Below are 17,621 nucleotides of genomic sequence, written 5' to 3'. Positions count from 1 at the left end.
ACTGAGTGACTAACAGACACACACAGAGCCCCACTCCCACCTGGGTCACAGGGAAGACAGAAGGCAAACCAGTAAGGCAGCTTTCTCAATCTCAGCACTATCGACATTTGTGTGCTGTGGGAATGTCCTGCATTGTAGGATGTTTAGCAGCATCCCCGACCACTGCCCACTAGAACCAACAGCATCTGCCACCCACTCCCCCAAATTGTGACAACCAGAAATGCCTCCAGATACACCAGCTGTCCCCTGGGGAGCAAAATCACGCAGGGCTGAGAAGCACTGGCATAAGGGAAGAAAGCAGAGGGAAGCTGGAACCCCAAAGTGCTGCCTGACCTCCGTGATTTTCCCTTAGGCAGAGGGAGCCAGCGCCTCCTGAGGCTGTTCTGTCTCCTCCCAGTGTTAGCAAAAAACGTCTTCTGTTTTCCACAGCTATCACTTAGTGAACAGAAGCAAAGCAAAGATAAAGCAAAACAGAAGATAATTTAAAAATCATTTCTTCGTGGCTGCGGAAATCATTGTCTGGCTCCTCCAGATTGTCTGGCTCACAGTTATGTGAAGTGAGTTAACATTTCCTAAGATGACAAGAGGAAAGAAAGGTCAAAGCAGAACTGCAGAACCAACAGCAGGAGAGCCTGGCACGTACTATGCACAGGAAATACTGGGGCACAGGAGAAATTCAACAACTGTTATGATCTTTCTCCCGTGCTGGCACAAAAGCGACACTCACCAAATAATCTTCGAATAGTTAAGGCCACTGTGACCCCAGGCTTTGGGGTTCGTAGGGGTTAATCGGGGCTTCCCAGGTGGCACTAGTGGTAAAGAAACTGCATGCAATGTGGGAGACCTGGGTTCATCCCTGGGTCAGGGAGATCCCCTTGAGAAGGAAATGGCAACCCACTCCAGTATTCTTGCCTGGGAAATCCCATGAACAGAGGAGCCTGGCAGGCTATAGTCCATAGGGTTGCCAAGCTTTGGACATGACTGAAGTGACTTAGCACGCATGCACACACGGGGTTAATCTCCCCTTGAGGGGCACAGGATGCCCAGGTGCCCCCCTCCCGCTGGAAAGGAAGCCGGGAAAGGAAACCCCTCTCACCCCTCCTGGCAGCTGCTTATCCCCAAGCTCTCAGCAGCCCAGCAGGAACCGGATGCAGGAAACAGGCGGAGGCCAGGCTGTGCCAGCAGAGATGCAGACCTCAAACCTGAACCTCCCTGCTCACTCAGCTCTATTCCTGTCTTCAGGAGGTGGTGTCAGCCACCCACCCAGCCCTCCGGCACATCTGCCCTGAGCAGGAGAAGACACTTAGCACCTCGGTCTCCATGGCGGGTGGGTCCTTGAACAGCCACGCTGCCTTGGGCCTGGCTGCAGGAGGCTTGGCCAGTCCTTCACAACACTCGCATTTCACGTGAATGGTCGCCCCAGACTTGTACCATGGTCTTGGTGAACTGAGGGTGGCTACAAGTTCCAGCCCCCTCCACACCCCTTTCATACAACCAGCAGGTGCCTCTGTTTCTCCACCCAGCCCTCCAGCTTCCTGTAGGCCCTCGAGGCCCAGTCGGATCTCCTCCTCAAAGGCTGAACCCTGTGGCCTGCATCTCCTTCTCCCAGCTCCCACCTGGAATCCAGCTTTTAACAGCCCCCCGGGTCCAGACAGAACTGCCCAGGCAGCAGCCTGACCACTGGCTCGAGCCCTTCCCTTACCTCTTCCAACGTGTTCATCTGGGAAGCCACCTTGTGGACGTAGGCGTGCACTTTCATGAGGTCCATGCTGTACAAGGCACCCTCCAGGAGATCCACCATGGACTGCAGCTGCCAGGGAAGGGTGAGACTTAGGGAGAAGGCACATCGCGAGGCGTGGCGCAGAGGGTGCGAAAGGAGCCCCACCACCGTGTGAGCCCCAGAGCCTAGAGGGGTCTGCTTGACTAGACCAAGCCTGCTCATAATCACAAGAAAAGCTCTTTCTAATTGCTAACATTCATTGGCAAATTGGCAATTCATGGCAATTCAACATTCAGAAAAAGCAAGGGAATTCCGAAAAAACATCTACTTCTGCTTCATTGACTACACACTGACTATATGAATCACAACAAACTGTGGAAAATTCTTAAACAGACGGGAATACCAGACCACCTTACTGTCTCTTGAGAAACCTGTATGCAGGACAAGAAGTAACAGTTAGAACTAGACATAGAACAATGAACTGGTTCAAAATTGGGAAAAGAGAATGTCAAGGTTGTATATGATCACCTTGCTTATTTAACTTGTATGCAGAGTACATCATGCGAAATGCTGAGCTGGATGAAGCACAAGCTGAAATCAAGATTGCAGGGAGAAGTATCAATAACCTCAGATGTGTAGCTGATGACAGAAAGCAAAGAGGAACTAAAGAGCTTCTTGATGAAGGTGAAAGAGGAGAGTGAAAAAACTGGCTTAAAACTCAACATTCAAAAAACTAAGATCATGGCATCTGGTCCCTTCACATCATGGCAAATAGATGGGGAAAAATGGAAATAGTGAGAGACTTTATTTTCTTGGGTTCCAAAATCACTGTGGATGGTGACTGCAGCCATAAAATTAAAAGATACTTGCTCTTTGAAAGAAAAGCTATGACCAACTTAGACAACATATTAAAAAGCAGAGACATCACTTTGCCGCAGAGGTGTGTATAGTCAAAGCTATGGTTTTTCCAGTAGTCGTGTATGGATGTGAGAGTTGGACCATAAAGAAGGCTGAGCACCGAAGAATTGATGCTTTTGAATTGTGGTGCTGGAGAAGACTCTTGAGAGTCCCTTGGACTGCAAGGAGATCAAACCAGTCAATCCTAAAGGAAATCAACACTGAATATTCACTGGAAGGACTGATGTTGAGGCTGAAGCTCCAGTACTTCGGCCACCTGATGTGAAGAACCGACTCATGGAAAAGACCCTGATGCTGGGAAAGATTGAAAGCAGGAGAAGGGGACAACAGAGGATTAGATGGTTGGATGACATCACCGACTCAACGGACATGAGTTTGAGCAAGTTCCAGGAGATGGTGAAGGACAGGGAAGCCTGGCGTGCTGCAGTTTATGGGGTCGCAAAGAGTTGGACACGACTAAGCATACTCCACATATGGCAGGCACTGTGTCGGGGCCTGAATGAACCACTTCACTTAATCCATAACAACCCCAAGAACAGTGGAGCAGTGGACACCGAAGGAGTTCTATCCGCATCCCCTGGATCCCTGCTTCTGTTTCTCGTGCCCAACCCTGGCTTCCACTGGCTTCCCTTTTAACAGCCTGTATCTGTGACTCTCTCCAAAGAGCCACTTTGTCCCTCAAAGTGTTTGGGAGTGTGTGTCCTCCTGGGGCAGTCTGTAGGCAAGGGCTGACTGGTGTGGACATCTAGAAGCCAGCATCCTAGCCCCACAGGACAAGTGAGCTGCCACTCAAACTCCAGCGTCCCCTGCAGCTGGGGCTGGCACTTGGCTTGAAACCGTGCCCCTACTGGGCTCTTTTCCTTCCCCCTCCCTTCCCAGCCCTCCCGCTGCCTCATCCACCTCAGTATCAGCTCCTCCTGGGAGCCCTTTCATAATAAGTCATCTGCACACAAGAGTCTGCTTCTGAGCACCTGACCTATGATAAGCTTTGGAGGTCTTTTATCTCGGTCAGGCAGACTGGGAAGCTGCTGCTTAGAGGGGTGAAGCCAAGGCTCCTGGCTGTTAAGTGGTGGAGCCAGAGCAGAGCCCAGACTGGTATAAACCAAAACCTCTTTCCCATCATGCTTTACTGCACCTATCTGGGTTCAGATGGGGAAACTGAGGCCAAGAGATGGGGAGGGGCACAACCCATCAGTAGCAGATGCCGTGTCTCCCTCGCCCAGTTCACAGCTCTCCCTTCAGCTGCCCAACTCCATCCCCTCTCTGTCACAGCTCATCAGGACATGATCCTTCCCTCCAGATGGTCAGGATGCCAGTGAGAGTGTCAGGGAAACCTTGGCACAAAGGGCCAGTTGGGAAATCAGCTTTCCCTTGCCTCTAGTGGGCAGTTCCTCCAGTCCACCCCCTTTACGCATTCTCAGGGCCTGAGCAGGCCGGCGCTCCTGTTTGGCCTTGGTCAGCTGTTTCCAACAGTTTCACTCCCACTCTCCCAGGGGTGTTGAAGCTGTTTTAAGCCAGAGAGTTCTCTGAGCAGACTCTGATCTCGAAAACAGAAAAAGAGGGACTCTGGTGGAAGCAGGGATAGGGCCCTGAGCCTCCCCTACTTCCCCACAACCTTGTTCAGCCTTGGAAGGGTTGCATGGTACCCGCAGGGCTCTGTGGAGTTCAGTTTCAGAACTGTGCACGTAGACGCTCCTGGGTCTCAGCTTCTCTCTGGGAGGCGGGCAGCAGGGGTATGGTGCAGAGCAGTACCGTCTGGACAGGGCTCAGCTCAGAGTGGGTGTATAGCAAGGGCTTCGTGAATATCAGTGATGAGTACCATTCCAGGAGGCTAAATGGGACCTCCCAGCTTCACTTCTGTTGCCTTCAAGGCCACCAAAACTGGCTTCCCGAAGCACAACTTTGACCATGGGTCTCTCCCCTGCCAGATGGTTCGCTGTGGCTCCCCACTGCCCAGGTGTGGCTTCTAATTTCCTAAGCCTGGCACTCAAGGGTGCTTTGATCTGCTCCTGCTGTCTTCTTTGGCCTCAGCAAATGTTCACTCTGGCCCAGGCATTAAGGACAGTGATGACAACACAGACACGAGCTTCCGTGATCCTTCATAGGTTGTCAAGGAGTGCACAGTGACACAGAGGTGTCCAGATCAGGGAACACAGATGGAAACATACACAGGTGCCCAGGTCATTAATGGCGGGGCACTGACCTTGTCTGGGAGTGGGTGTGGGTTGGTAAAGTCTGCCAGGAGGAAGTTTGAAGTGAACTCTGAAGGAGAAGCATAAATTCAGCAACAATGGCCAGAGACAGACATTCTAGGCCAAGAGAATAGCTCATGCAAAGAGCTGAAGGTGTGAAGACACATGGCGTGTTTGAGCTGAGCTACTCCAAGTGTGGTCTGCAGACCAGCACCATTCCCAGTACAAGCTGCTCATTACCAGTCTGTGATTAAATAATTATGCAAAAATAAATAAATAAATAATTATGCAAAGTGAAAGTAGACTTTCATAAAATTTCAGAGCCTTTCAACAGAGAAATGTTATATCTGTGGACTTGTGGACACTGGACTTGGATTTGTGTTTTTGTTTATATTCCATTTCATTTTTCTAACAACTAATTCTATAGTATTTTACAAAATATTGGCTCTTCACAGATTTTTAAAACACTGGTCTTTCACCACATGTAGTTTGAGAAGCACAGTATGGAACTGACCGGTGGCTAGTAAGGCTGGGACAGACAAGGGCAAGGAGGCACCTGGTCATGCCCACTCTATGTACTCCCACCCAGCCTATCTTTATTGCTGCTCTGTCTGAGGGACTCCTACACATCCCTCAGTGCCCAGTTCTAATGTTGCCTCCTCCTCCGGAGTACCACGGTCCCTGGGATGTCACCTGATCTAGCACTGACTACCTAGCCATTACTGGGATCAGGAGCTGTGTCCCCACAGGACTGGGATTTCTCAAGGGTGGGGCCACATCTAGTTCATGTCCAGAAGGAAAGGGAGTGAAGAGGTGAGAAACATGCTCCCCTCTGCAGCCAAGCTCCCCAAGAAAGGGGATCTAGAATCCCATTCTTCTTCCTCAGAGCCATGCAACTAAGGTCAATTAACAGCTGCAATTCTTAGCTTGAGGGGAAGGGTTCGGGTACAGACAAGGAGCGGGTATAGGTGGGTACGCTCTGTCATCCTCCACGGGGGCTTCTCCTAACCCCTTCTTCTGGGGCCGTGGGGGGTACTCGCGGAGGAAGGTGGAGTCACGCCAAATAGGAGAGGCCTCAGGCCTGTCCTGTGCTGCTTCTGTCCATGGCTCCTCTTGGGGCTCTCTGGGCACCTCTCAGGCTTGACGCTTCCTAACGTGTCAAGGAGGCAGAGTATCTTCTCTGGGATCCTCCTACAACCCCACCTGTTGGGTTAATCCCACCACTGCCCCACTCCAGTCCTCTAAGGCTGAATTAAAAATCCCATGGCTGCTGTGCACTGCAAGGCCCGAGGGATAGCTCCGGGCTGAGAGAACTGCCCAGCGACCTCTCCACTGGGCAAGGGGACACAGCAGAGAACCCTTGGGTTCAAATCTTAGTGCTGCCAATTCCTTGCTCTGTGATCTTAGGCAAGTCACAGTTCCTCTCTGGGCCTCAGATTCCTCCCCCCAGGTAAAGCTGGGAACATAAGTTCCCTCTCCAAAGGGTTGTAGCAAGGATTAAACCAGCTAGCCTTTAGAAAAAGGTTTTGTCTACCCTCATGTCCAGTATGCTTACAACTGGGTTACTGAGAAGTGGATATGAGCAAAAGTTGGATTTGTTCCTGTAACTGAAAACTGGCCTATGGCTTCTGTCCCTGGAGTCTGCAGGGGGCTAGTGGATTTGGGAGACAGTGTGGTCCCAGAACTGCCAAGTTGTCAAGAAGTTACTTGGGGACTTCCCCGGTGGTACGTTGGATAAGAATTCCTTGCCAATGCAGGGGACACCGGTTCAATCCCTGGTCCAGGAAGATTCCACATGCTGCAGAGCAACTAAGTCCATGTGCGACAACTACTGAGCCTGTGCTCTCTAGCCTGCGAGTTGCAACTACTGAAGCCTGAGCACCTAGAACCTGTGCTCTGCAAGGAGGGAAACCACCCAATGAGAGGCCCATGCGCTGCAACACAGTAACCCCCGCTCACCACAACTAGAGAAAAGCCCATGCAGCAACAAAGACTCATCTCAGCCAAAAATAAAATAGAGTTTCATTCCTTTAAAAAAAAAAAAAGAAGCCACTTGGCCTAAAATTCAACCCCACCCCCACCCCCCACCGCAACTTTGAGAGTTTTGGTATCCATCCAGTTGTTACAAAAATAAAACTAAAGTTAAATTTAAAGAAAAAAATATTTTGAGCCAAATGTTGGGAGACGATGCTTCCCGGGGCCTCTGGCTTTTCCACGTGTCTTGCCTACAGAGGCACTGACTGTTCTTGTTCCAGGCCACCTTGTTGTAGAGTGCACAGCCTTGGAGCAGCCAGAGAATGTTTCCCTCCAGAGCAGGGAAGGTGGGTTTGGTGCTCCTTATGAGAGATTTGGAGATTTGGATGCTCTAAGTAGGAACTCTTTTCTTGGAAGACATCCCACTGAATGTGCAGGTGTCATCTAGCCCCCAGTGCATCACCCCACGAGAAGTGAGTGGGAGAACCAGTGCAAGAAAGTGGAGACACTCTGGTGACCATGAGTAATAAAGTCCTTCGTCTCTGGCTCATGTTTTCTGCCAGCGTCCGTGAAACTGGCAGGCTAACCTGTTAGCTTACAAGTAGGGTAACATCTCATGAATGTCACAGTTCTTGACACGAAAAGGGCAAAATAGACACATGTTTGGAAGAAATTATAAAAGAAAAAGATCCTCTCAAAAGCCACCAAATTCTCTGTGAAGACCTGGAGGGGTGACGGGAGGGAGACTCCTGAGGGAGGAGATACATGTGTACTTAGAGCTAATTCACATCGTTGTACAGCAGAAACACACACAACATCATAAGGCAATTATCTTCCAGTTTGAGAAAAAGCTATCAAATTATCTGCGCTATTACAAAAAGAAAGACAGGAGAGCAGGGTGATTTAGAACACATGTTTTGGACACAGAAGGATCTGAGTTCAAATCCTAGCCCCACCAGGTCCGCCAAGAACGGAGTTATGCATGGTGTGAACGGTACCCAGATGCCTGGCTGGCTGGGCGGCTGTGATTTCCCTGTCCACGTCTATCCAAGCTATGGGTCCTGGTGGTGGGCCTGGCACAGGGCTGGGTCACCCAGAGGTGACACCTCTTTCTAATCTTCCCGTGGTGGATGCAGGGTTATAAGCACAACATTCACATAAAAACTGGGTATAGACTTAAGGCTGCATGTCATTATGTGAGCACTTAGGCCAGTTACCTAACTTCTCCAAGCCTCAGTTTTCTCACCTATAAAATGAGGGCAAAGATCCCATATTTCACAGAATGGATTAAGAATTTAGAGAAATAATGTAGAAGAAAAAAAAGAGCTTTAGCACAACATCTGGCACGAAGGTGGTACATGAATACAGGATATGTTAGGACATGAAAACAATCAGGTGCTACAAAATTTAAAATGTTATGTGGAGGTGACGACAGATGACCTGGTTTGGGTAAAACCAGGACACTCGGCTGGATGGTAAGGAGACAGTAAAGGGCTGTCTTCAGGTCAACTCGCCAGAGCACGCTGCCTCCGTTGCCGACTGGCCCAGTGGCCTTCGGCAGATGCGGTTTCCTCCCAGGGGGCCTCTGTTTCCTCACCTGTGAAATGGGGCGAGCACCACCCTTCTCCTAACATGTGCGACCTTCTCATTGGAGGGCCGGCCCTGCGCCAGCGCACGCTAGGTGTTGGCGCAGGAGGGGGCCCCATCCCGCTTCTACTCCAGAAAGTCTACCTTGAGGAGCTCGGGTGCCTGTTTCTTGAGTTTCTCCATCTTCCACTCGTTCTCGCAGGGGTTGAGCGAGGAGGGCGGCGCCGTGCAGGAGCAGCGGCAGTCGGTGCCAGAGCTCACCGTCTCCACCGTGTAGAAGTCCTCCACGCGCGCGCGCCCGCTGCGCACCCGGCTGCACGCGTCCTTGCTCAGCGGCCGCATGATGCATTTGCAGCGGCAGTCGGAGCCCTCCGAGGTCATGCGCACCTGGTCCACGTCGCCAAACACCTGCGGGAGGGGCCGTGGTGAGCTGAAGACCAAGGCTGGGGGAGGGGAGCGTTCCCCTTCCCTCCCCCCTTTTCCTTCAAGCCCGCCCTGGGCGGCCACACACCCGGTGTCTTAAGTGTGGTCACTGGGGGCAGCAGAACTTTGAGCCTGCAGGAGTCAGCTGGGTGAGATCAGTGGCAGGCACCAGGCTCCAGCCTGCTCTGCCCTCACACACCAGCAGGGCCCTGGGAGTCCCAACCAGAAGCCCCCTAGCTGGCTCAGCCAGCCCATCCTCAGCTCCAGGCTCTCAGGGCACAGCTATTTATGACTCAATCAACAAACCCACACCTCTGAGCTCTCACTGAAGCCACCAGGACCCAGGTGAATTCAAGGCCCCCTTGGGCTTCCTGCCAAGCCCACCCCCAAGAGCATCCCAGGGCCCTCTGGGGAAGGGCAGTAGGCACTCCATTGCTGCTCTGAGCCCTCAGACACCTGTTTGAGGCCCTGGCCTCTGCCAGACTCTGGGTGAGAGCTGGAGGTGCAGAAGTAGATAGAGGCGCATCCTTGACCTCCTCAGCCATGGGGGAAGTTGACGCAGTGAGCCCTGAGATCCAGAGAAAGACACCCATGAAGACTGCTCGGAGGAGGGCACCCCTGGGGGACATTTCTAAGCCCAAGGAGAGCAGTCCAGGGTGAGCAAGTCAGATGTGCAAAGACAAGCAAGGACCGGGCACCTTGGGAGCCTGGAGGAGGTTCATTCTGGTTTGTGTCTACAAAGGGCCTGGTAGCAGGAGGTAAGGCTGAGGGAGACAGAGCCTGACTCATGGAGGGCCCTTAAAGCTGGCTGAGGATCTGGTCTTCTTCCTGAAAACACTGGGAAGTCCTGGGAGGGTTCGCAGCAGGAGAGAGCCAGGGCCAGGTCTGCAGAGCACTCAGTCAGCCTACTTTGTGGACAGACGGTGGATGGAGGAGGCCAGCCTGGGATGCGGAGCCCAGGGAGGAGACATTTATTGAGAACTCACTGAGCGCTGCGGAGGTGTGGGGCGGTGGTGAGGAACACAGCCATGGGCCACCTACAGCTGTGTGCTCTTGGGCAGGTTACTTAACCTCTCTGTGCCTCAGTTTCTTCACCTGTAAAGTGAAGGGTACTGCTAGTGAGTATACCCAGCAAAAGGCTGTGTGAGGACTGAGACACAGAATATCAGGAATAATATGTTGTAGTTGTTATTATTACCACCAATAATCCTGACAGGGACTTGTTTATCCCTCTATATTTCTCCATGTGGGTACACTGGTAGATATTCTTTTTATTTATTTGTGTGTTTGGCTGTGCCAGGTCTTAATTGCAGCACCCAGGATCTTTTATCTTTGTTGCGGCAAGTGAACCCTTAGTAAGGGCGTGTGGGATCTAGTTCCCTGACCAGAGGTTGAATCCTGGCCCCCTGCATTGGGAGCATGGAGTCCCAGTCACTGGACCACCAGGGAACTCCCTAGATATTCTTAGCAGTGTTCTCCAGATGCGAAAATAGCCCTGGAGCCAACAAATAACGTGTTCAAGGGGATGAGAGCCCAACATGGGTAGATGTGCTGTCCCATGGGAGATGAGGGGGGCGGGGAGGGGAGCTATGGTGGGAGTTTTGTCTGGGGTCCTCTGCAGGGCAAGGGTACCCTGGGTCTGCTGGGCAATCCTCTGCACCGATGAGCACTGACAGCCAGGCTCAGATGCTGTACATTCTTCAGATCACTGCTAGTGAGCCTGCCTTCGCTTTGAGACTTTGCTTCCAGCTCTGCTGGAACCCCTAGTCACCCCCCACCCACTCCCCCAGGTGGGGCGAAGAGCCCAGCAAGTGGATGTGGGTGTGTTCTGTGTGGCCAGGCCAAAGAGGCCTCTTCCTGGGGACTCACCCATAATCCAACACCCATCCCCACCAGCAGCGGCCTCCACATGACCGCAACATTCCTCCCCTCCTCAGATGAGGTGCTACGTCCTGATGGGGGCGGCCAAGGCCCTGACACAGGCCAGGAGGCAGGAGTCGAAAGAGGGCCTCTGCTCCAGCCCCCAGCTGCCAGGAGCCTGGGGCAGGGCCCCTCCTTCTGTGGTCACAGTGTCCTGTGGTGCTCGACTGGAGGCAGCAGACCGTCATGGAGAGGAGCCAGGCCTGGGCTCACATCCAGCTCCCACATGTCCTCCCCGCATGGCCCTGACCCCCCTGAGTCTCAGCCTCCTCCTCTGTAAAATGGGGAGGATAACAGTCCGTTCCCCCATGAGCTTGTCCTGAGGCTGAAATGAGTCAATGTGTGCGGAGCACCTGGTCTAGAACAGCTGCTCTCTACTTGCTACTGAAGTTGCTGCCAATAACTCTCTTGCACGTGTGTACATAGCTTTCTACCTCTTTGCTCTCACAACAGCCACACATCTTGGTAAGGAGAAATCTGAGTCTCGGAGAAGGTGAGGGGTTTGCCCAGGGTCGCACAGCACAGTCTGACTCCAAAATATAGTCCCCATGCTCTTCCCACTAGGACCACCCACAGTCACCAGGCAAGGGCTTCTCAAGGAGCAACTGAGCTGGGAAAGGGATGGTGGCCCTGAATGGATCCAGCCTCGGTTGGGCAGGGGACATGGGGCTGATCCACTGTGCCCTCAGTCTGCGGGCTGGGGTTGCTGCCAAGCAGGAAAGTCCTTGCCTCAGCCCCCATCTCTCCCTGCAGCCTCGCTCAGCACACACTGCTGCTAAAGCCCCCAGGAGTGAGTGTGGGTGACTTGTGCTTAAAAAGATCCCCAGCTATTTGCAAGGAAATCCCACAATAAGAGGCCAAGAAGGCATATTTGATATTTCTGAAGAGAGATGGATAAATATGGCCAGAATGGAGAAGTGGGGTTTCAACCTAGAAAATGTTCTAGGAACAGAATAGATTGTGTCACCTGGAGGTTGAAGCTTCCCTCTTCACTCATGGCAAGCCCAGGTTCACCAAGAGGCAGTTTCCATGTCCTTCTGCAGGCAAAGACCTCTCCTAGAGCCCATGGTTATCTGGATGCACCATGGGCACCCCAACTTAATCCATTCAAAACTGGGCCCACCATCTTCTCCCAAACCCACGTCTATCTACCCTCCTGCACAACTCAGGTCTTTGAGTCTCCTCCTTGTTCTCACCACTCTCACCAGAACGAACTCACCAGTCATGTTCTGATGTGTGTGCATAAATGCTCAGTCGCGAAGTTGTGTCCAACTCTTTGCAATTCCATGGACCGTAGCCCATCAGGCTTCCCTGTCCATGTGATTTCCCAGGTAAGAATACTGGAATAGGTTGCCATTTCCTACTCCAGGGGATCTTCCGGACCCAGGAATTGAACCCACGTCTCCTGCACTGGCAGGCAGATTGTTTACCACTGTGCCACATAAGAAGCCCGTTCTTCCGATGCTTCATGCTAAATATCTTCTATCTCAATGGTCTCCACTCCCCAGCCACAGCCCAAGCTCAGGTTGCATTAACTGCTGAGTTAATGCAACTGCTACCTAGACAATATATGGGGCTTCCCTGGTGGCTCAATGGTAAAGAACATGCCTGCCAATGCAGGAGACATGAGAGTCACGGATTTGATCCCTGAGTGGGGAAGATTCCCTGGAGAAGGAAATGGCAACCCACTCCAGTATTCTTGCCTGGGAAATCCCATGGACAGAGGAGCCTCACAGGCTATAGTCCATGGAGTTGTAAGGAGTCAGACATGACTGAGAGACTAAAGTAAGTATGGTTAATAGACCTACTTAGCAACTAAACAACAGACAATATAGGGAGCCGCCTCTTTGCTGGATGAATATTCCAAAGCTCCTCTTTGATGATCTGTTATTCTCTTGCTCCACAAACCTCTGTGAGTTCTCAGCTGGAAGATGTGCCTCAGAATTAGCTGGGATGGGATAACTTGGAAAATGCAGATGCCCTGTCCTTACTCCACCTTGATGCATACTCTCCCAGGCTCCTCCCCTGCAAAGGCTGAGAATCCTGGAGCCCCAGGAATCTCCAGACTCCCCAAGTTCCCTGTCTTGGATTTTTGAGTAGCCCCAACCTGACTCTTTTGAGTATCATTGTTCAAGTCTGTCAAATGGGGAGATCCCGAATGTTGTGTAAGATCTTGAATGTAAACCTGGGCAGAGGGCTTGGCACCCAGGATGTTCTTCACGTGCCCCAGCCAGTGGGAGAGATGGGGCAAGACTTTTCCTGCAGAGACCCGAGGGGCCTGGTTTGGCCCCACACTGTTTTGTTTAGAAGGAGGACTCCATCACTGTGCAGCCCTGGCCTGCTATGGAGCCTGTTTCCAATTACACCCACAGGCAGCAACTCCCTGAGTGGAGGAGCAGCGACACCTGAGCCTCTGAGAACGGCCTGGCCTGGAACATCTGATCCAGTCTGGGATACCACCGCCTGCTTGTGTCAGCCCCTCCTGCTCCCCTGGCCCAGCTCCCTCAGGCCTTGGTACCTCCTGCCTGTCCTCAGGCCTCTGATCAGTGGCAGGGCTGCCCAAAGATCCCCTTCCCACCCCTGAATGCATGGGGGAAGTGAGGTGCCAACAGCTCTTTCACAGATGGGGAAACTGAGGTAGAGATGTGGAATTCTCAGCCACATTTCAAGGACCTACAGCAAAAAGCAGGTTCCTGGAGGCCTCTGGTACTGTGCCTGGGTATCATGTGCCTGGGTATCATGTGCCTGTCTATCCATCCTAACCTCCTCACTGGGCAGCCCCTCAGAAATGCCAGGAAGCTGTGAACTGAACGCCTCTCACTGTGAAGCTGGACAAAGCTCTTCCTTAGATGGAAACCCCAAGTCCTGTTTAGGAGAGGCCTGGTTATAAACACAAAATTAAAAGATGCCAAGCGAGGAGCTGGCCACAAGCTTCTGGGGTTAAGTTGCCCCAGTACCCCTGAAAGACCTGGGCAGAAGGGGAGGCCGGACCTCCCAGGAGCAGGAAGTCTGAAGCGGGGCCAACTTAACCCTTTAGGGCCCTAGACAGACTTCACTTCCCAGACTGGCCCTCCAAAGGGCTTGGCCCTCACCCTCAGAAAATAGGACGGGCTTGAAGAGGAAGGAGGATTGTTGGGGGAGGGAGGGTAGTAATGAAAACAGCTCTCTCTCAGAGCCAGCAGGAGTCTGGCTGTGCTGAGGAATGCGGAGTAAATTCACCCATCACTTGATTTTTATTTTTCCCAGCTGGGTGAGTGGTGTGGGTGGAAGGTGTCTGGGGGAGGGCTGTGCTGAGTCCCCCAGCTGCTTCATCCTCCAAACTCTAGGATGTGCCTCCCCGCCCCACCAGCCCCAGCTTGCCCTGGGACAACACACACACATACACACACACACACACCCAACCTAGCAAGTGTTTGGCTGACTCACTACATAAACAGGGTGTTGGGTTTTCTTTGTCTTTGCTTTGAATGCAAGCCCTCCCCCACAAGCTCTATAGTCCTCAGCATGGCTCAGAGGATGCCCAAGACCAAATATTCCTCCCAGCTAGAGAAATGAGAGATGGCAAAGTGCTGATCAGGTTATCTGGGGGGTTTTTGCTCACTTGTTCCTGGACCCAACCCAGGTCAGGGAATCCTAGAAGGCGCTATATGGAAGGGAAGTTGGGAAGATGTTTTTCTGATGGGGGATCTGAGGTCCAGAAATAGGCAGTGACTTGCCCAAAGTCACACAGTCTACGAACAACAAAGGGCCAGAACACCTAGGTTTTTTGATTCACAAACCAGCTTTCTACACACCCTAATTTCCCATCTGTAAGATGGGAATGCTACTCATTCCCTCCTTATTTTTGGAGCTGCAAGCTCCAAGACTTCAGCTCACTTGTTTGTATACCCTGAGCTGAATCTTCAGGCTGAGGGTCTGCCAGTGCCCACTGCTCATATACCTACCAAGTGGCTAGTGGCCTCTGCCCTTTACCTGCTTGTGGACAGGGCAGCCTCACCTCCTACCCAGGAAAGAGGCTGAAGAGACATCAAGTGAAGTCACTCTTACTCTCATGCTCCGCAAGACTAAGGGCTCGACCCCCCTCCTGCCTCTCACTTTCCCCAATCCTGACTCAGTCCTCACCAGGTTTCTAAAACATCCTCAAGGGGTCCCTGCTCTGACTGACTCAAAGTGCTTCTCCTCTCTACATTCTGGATCTCACCCCCGTTTGGGGTCTCTGTGGTGAGATTTCAAAATCACAGTAGCATTTATTGGGTACATATTAGGTGCCAGAGTGGTACTAAGCATTATCCAGACCTGATCTCTCTCATGTAGAGATCATCAACTGCAGGAAGTGAGAACTATGTTATTATTCCCATATTTACAAGTCAGGAAATTGGAGGCTCAGAGAGGTAAAGGCTGAAGGTCACTTGAGTGAGAGGTGGAGGTGGGATTTGAACCCAGATCTGCTTGACATCAGAGAACATTTTAGCCACAAGTGAGAACATCTTGGTCGCTTCTGAAGACACGGTGTCCTCTAGAGCAGGGATCCCTGACCTCCAGGATCTATTGCCTAATGATATGAGGTGAAGCTATTGTAATTAATAATAATAGAAATAAAGTGCCCAATTAATGTAATGTGAAAAACTGTCTTCCACGAAATCGATCCCTGGTGCCAAAAAGGCTGGGTGCCACTCTACAGGGTGTAGCAGATTTCTGGCAGGAACACCAGAAGGCAGGAGGGACCAGTCCAGCTGGATTCACTGGGGAAGGTCTGGGTCCCCAGTATGGCCTGAAAGCCTTGGCCCAGGGCCTGCTACACACCTTGGAGTCGCTAGGTAGCAGTTCCTAGGGGTCTATCCCACGTGCGTCAGCCTCCCACGGAAACTTCGAGCCAGATCTCCAGGCTGCCCCTGGCCAGCGCTCCTGGGAATCATCTCCCTAGGCTGGAGACTCCATCGCCTTCTGCACCCCTTTCAAGCTCCCAGCGCCCCTTCTCCCTGGCTCAGGGTTTCAGTACTGATCTTCTGCCCTCACTGGACTGTGTCCAGCGCCCCTTCCTGTTGCTCCGGGTCCCAAACATCCCTACCATCTCCAGCGCTTCTTCCCCACGCGCTCCTGTCCTGGGGTCCCGGTGCCTGCAGCCTCCCTATTAAGCCCGAGGTCGGGTCTCGCCTGTCCTGGTCCTCGCTTCCCGGCCCCACACCGTGCCCGGTCTGCAGCCCCAGCCACAGCGCCCCCTCGCGCTCGGCTCTACGGACCTGCGCCCAGATCGCAGGGCAGCGCTTACCTTACTGTCCGCGCGCACCGGGCCCACGCGCAGCAGCAGCAGCAGAGGCAGCAGAAGCAGAGGCAGCGGCCGGGGCCCAGGCCGGCACCCGGGCCTGGTGGGGAGGGCAGCTGCGGCCATACGGGGACCGGCACGGACGGCGGGCACCGACAGCGCGCGCGGACGCCGGGAAGCGCGGGCCGCACTGCGAGCTGGGCGCCGCGGTCAGCTCTACCCGCGCGGCGTGCCCCCCGTCCGCCCGCGGCTCCCCGCCCCGCGACCCCTCCCGCGCCGCTAGGGGCGGAGCTAGGATGGAGGGGGGCACCCCACCCCGCTGGCCCGCTCCCAGCCGGGCCTCTTTGCGTTGGGCGGCTCTCCAAAGGGCATCACTGCAAGGACACACAAAAAAGGGTCTGGTTCGGAGCCCGCAGGAGCCGCTGGGGCAGTGAAGGAGCGCGGGCTCTCTACACCGAGTGAGGTCCTGTTCTTTGAGATGTAGGACCTCGGGAGTGTCTCTTCAGCTCTCTGACCTTCACTTTCCCGTCTGTTAAATGGGGAAAATACTGCTTCCCTTTTGGAGCTGGTTGTAAAGTTCAGACGAGGGATGTTTCCAGGGCACGCGAGTCTTGGAGATCTCCAAACACCCCGACCGTGCCAGCTCCACCCTTCTCCTGGCTCAGACTTCTCTCTCTTGCAAGGTCCATTTCTTCCCCTCTCCGAGATCCCTCCCGTCAACCCCCAACTAAACTCCTGTAGCTCCAATCATTTAAACACCCTCCTCATCCACCTGAGGAAGCGCCTCGATTCTCCGCTTCCTAGGCAACAAAACTTCCCAAGCAGCAGTTTGTGTTTGCCACTCCTCAAATTCCCTGGCCATCCCCTCGCTCCAGGAGCCTTCGGTCTCACTACGGAAATACCTTGTTGAGATCTCTGTAACCTAAACCAAGGCGGCACCTCTCTACCCTCTCAGGGACCACATCTTTCGATCGTGCCCCCTTCTCCAACTCTCCTGTCTCGGACTTCCCCCCTCGCATCTCATTCCGAATTCCACAGTCACTTTTGCAGGTCCCTCTGGCTCTGTGCACGCCGTGGTGGGGGGTGGAGCCCCCTTTCTGCTCTCTGCATAAGGTCTCTTGTAGGTTTCCCCTCCCCCGAGCCCAGGAGGGCTCCTCTTGTGTTTGCCAGGCTTTGTAAAAGTCAACTGCTCAAAAAGGGCCTTTTACTTGTGCCCTCAAATGTTGCTACCTTCCACTCCTACCCCCAACCCTCCTCTCCAGCACTTCCCCTTCCTGCACTCCCCTACCCTCTTCACTTTCCTTGTAGTACTGATCACTTTATGAACTATACTGTTGGTATGTGTTTCTTTGTGTCTGTTCATGCTTTCCCTTGTGAGAGAGGAGTAAGGCTCCCCAGACCATGTGCTCTGTCTACAGAGCAGCTAGCTCAGAGGTCTCAAAGTGCCATCAGCCCCTGGTCCCCGGACCAGAGGCCTCAGCATCTGGGAACCTGTTGGAAATGCAAACATCAGGCCTCAACCCAGACCTAAGGAAGCAGAAACTCTAGAGGTGGGGCCCAACAATCTGTGTTTCTTAACCAACCCTCCCCGGGGATTTAAAATCTGAGAACCACTGCCTCAGCA

The 17,621-nt window shown here is 53.0% G+C and overlaps 1 protein-coding gene across 1 annotated transcript in view; it reads right to left on the bottom strand.

Moving 5' to 3' along the window:
- Positions 1-16,248, bottom strand: part of OLFML2A (olfactomedin like 2A) — a 28,649-nt gene extending 12,401 nt beyond the window's left edge. The window contains exons 1-3 of the mRNA XM_020874171.2: positions 16,004-16,248; positions 8,536-8,799; positions 1,703-1,810 (exon numbers count right to left, since the gene is read on the bottom strand). Of these exons, the coding sequence (XP_020729830.2) occupies positions 1,703-1,810; positions 8,536-8,799; positions 16,004-16,123 (492 nt within the window). The 5' untranslated portion in view covers positions 16,124-16,248. The remainder of the gene's footprint in view (positions 1-1,702; positions 1,811-8,535; positions 8,800-16,003) is intronic.
- Positions 16,249-17,621: the final 1,373 nt, after the last annotated feature.

Source organism: Odocoileus virginianus, chromosome 2 (assembly GCF_023699985.2).
Source record: "Odocoileus virginianus isolate 20LAN1187 ecotype Illinois chromosome 2, Ovbor_1.2, whole genome shotgun sequence".
Lineage (NCBI taxonomy): Eukaryota > Metazoa > Chordata > Mammalia > Artiodactyla > Cervidae > Odocoileus > Odocoileus virginianus.
Note: the sequence above shows the minus strand (reverse complement) of the source record. Positions and strands in the feature narration are given on the sequence as shown.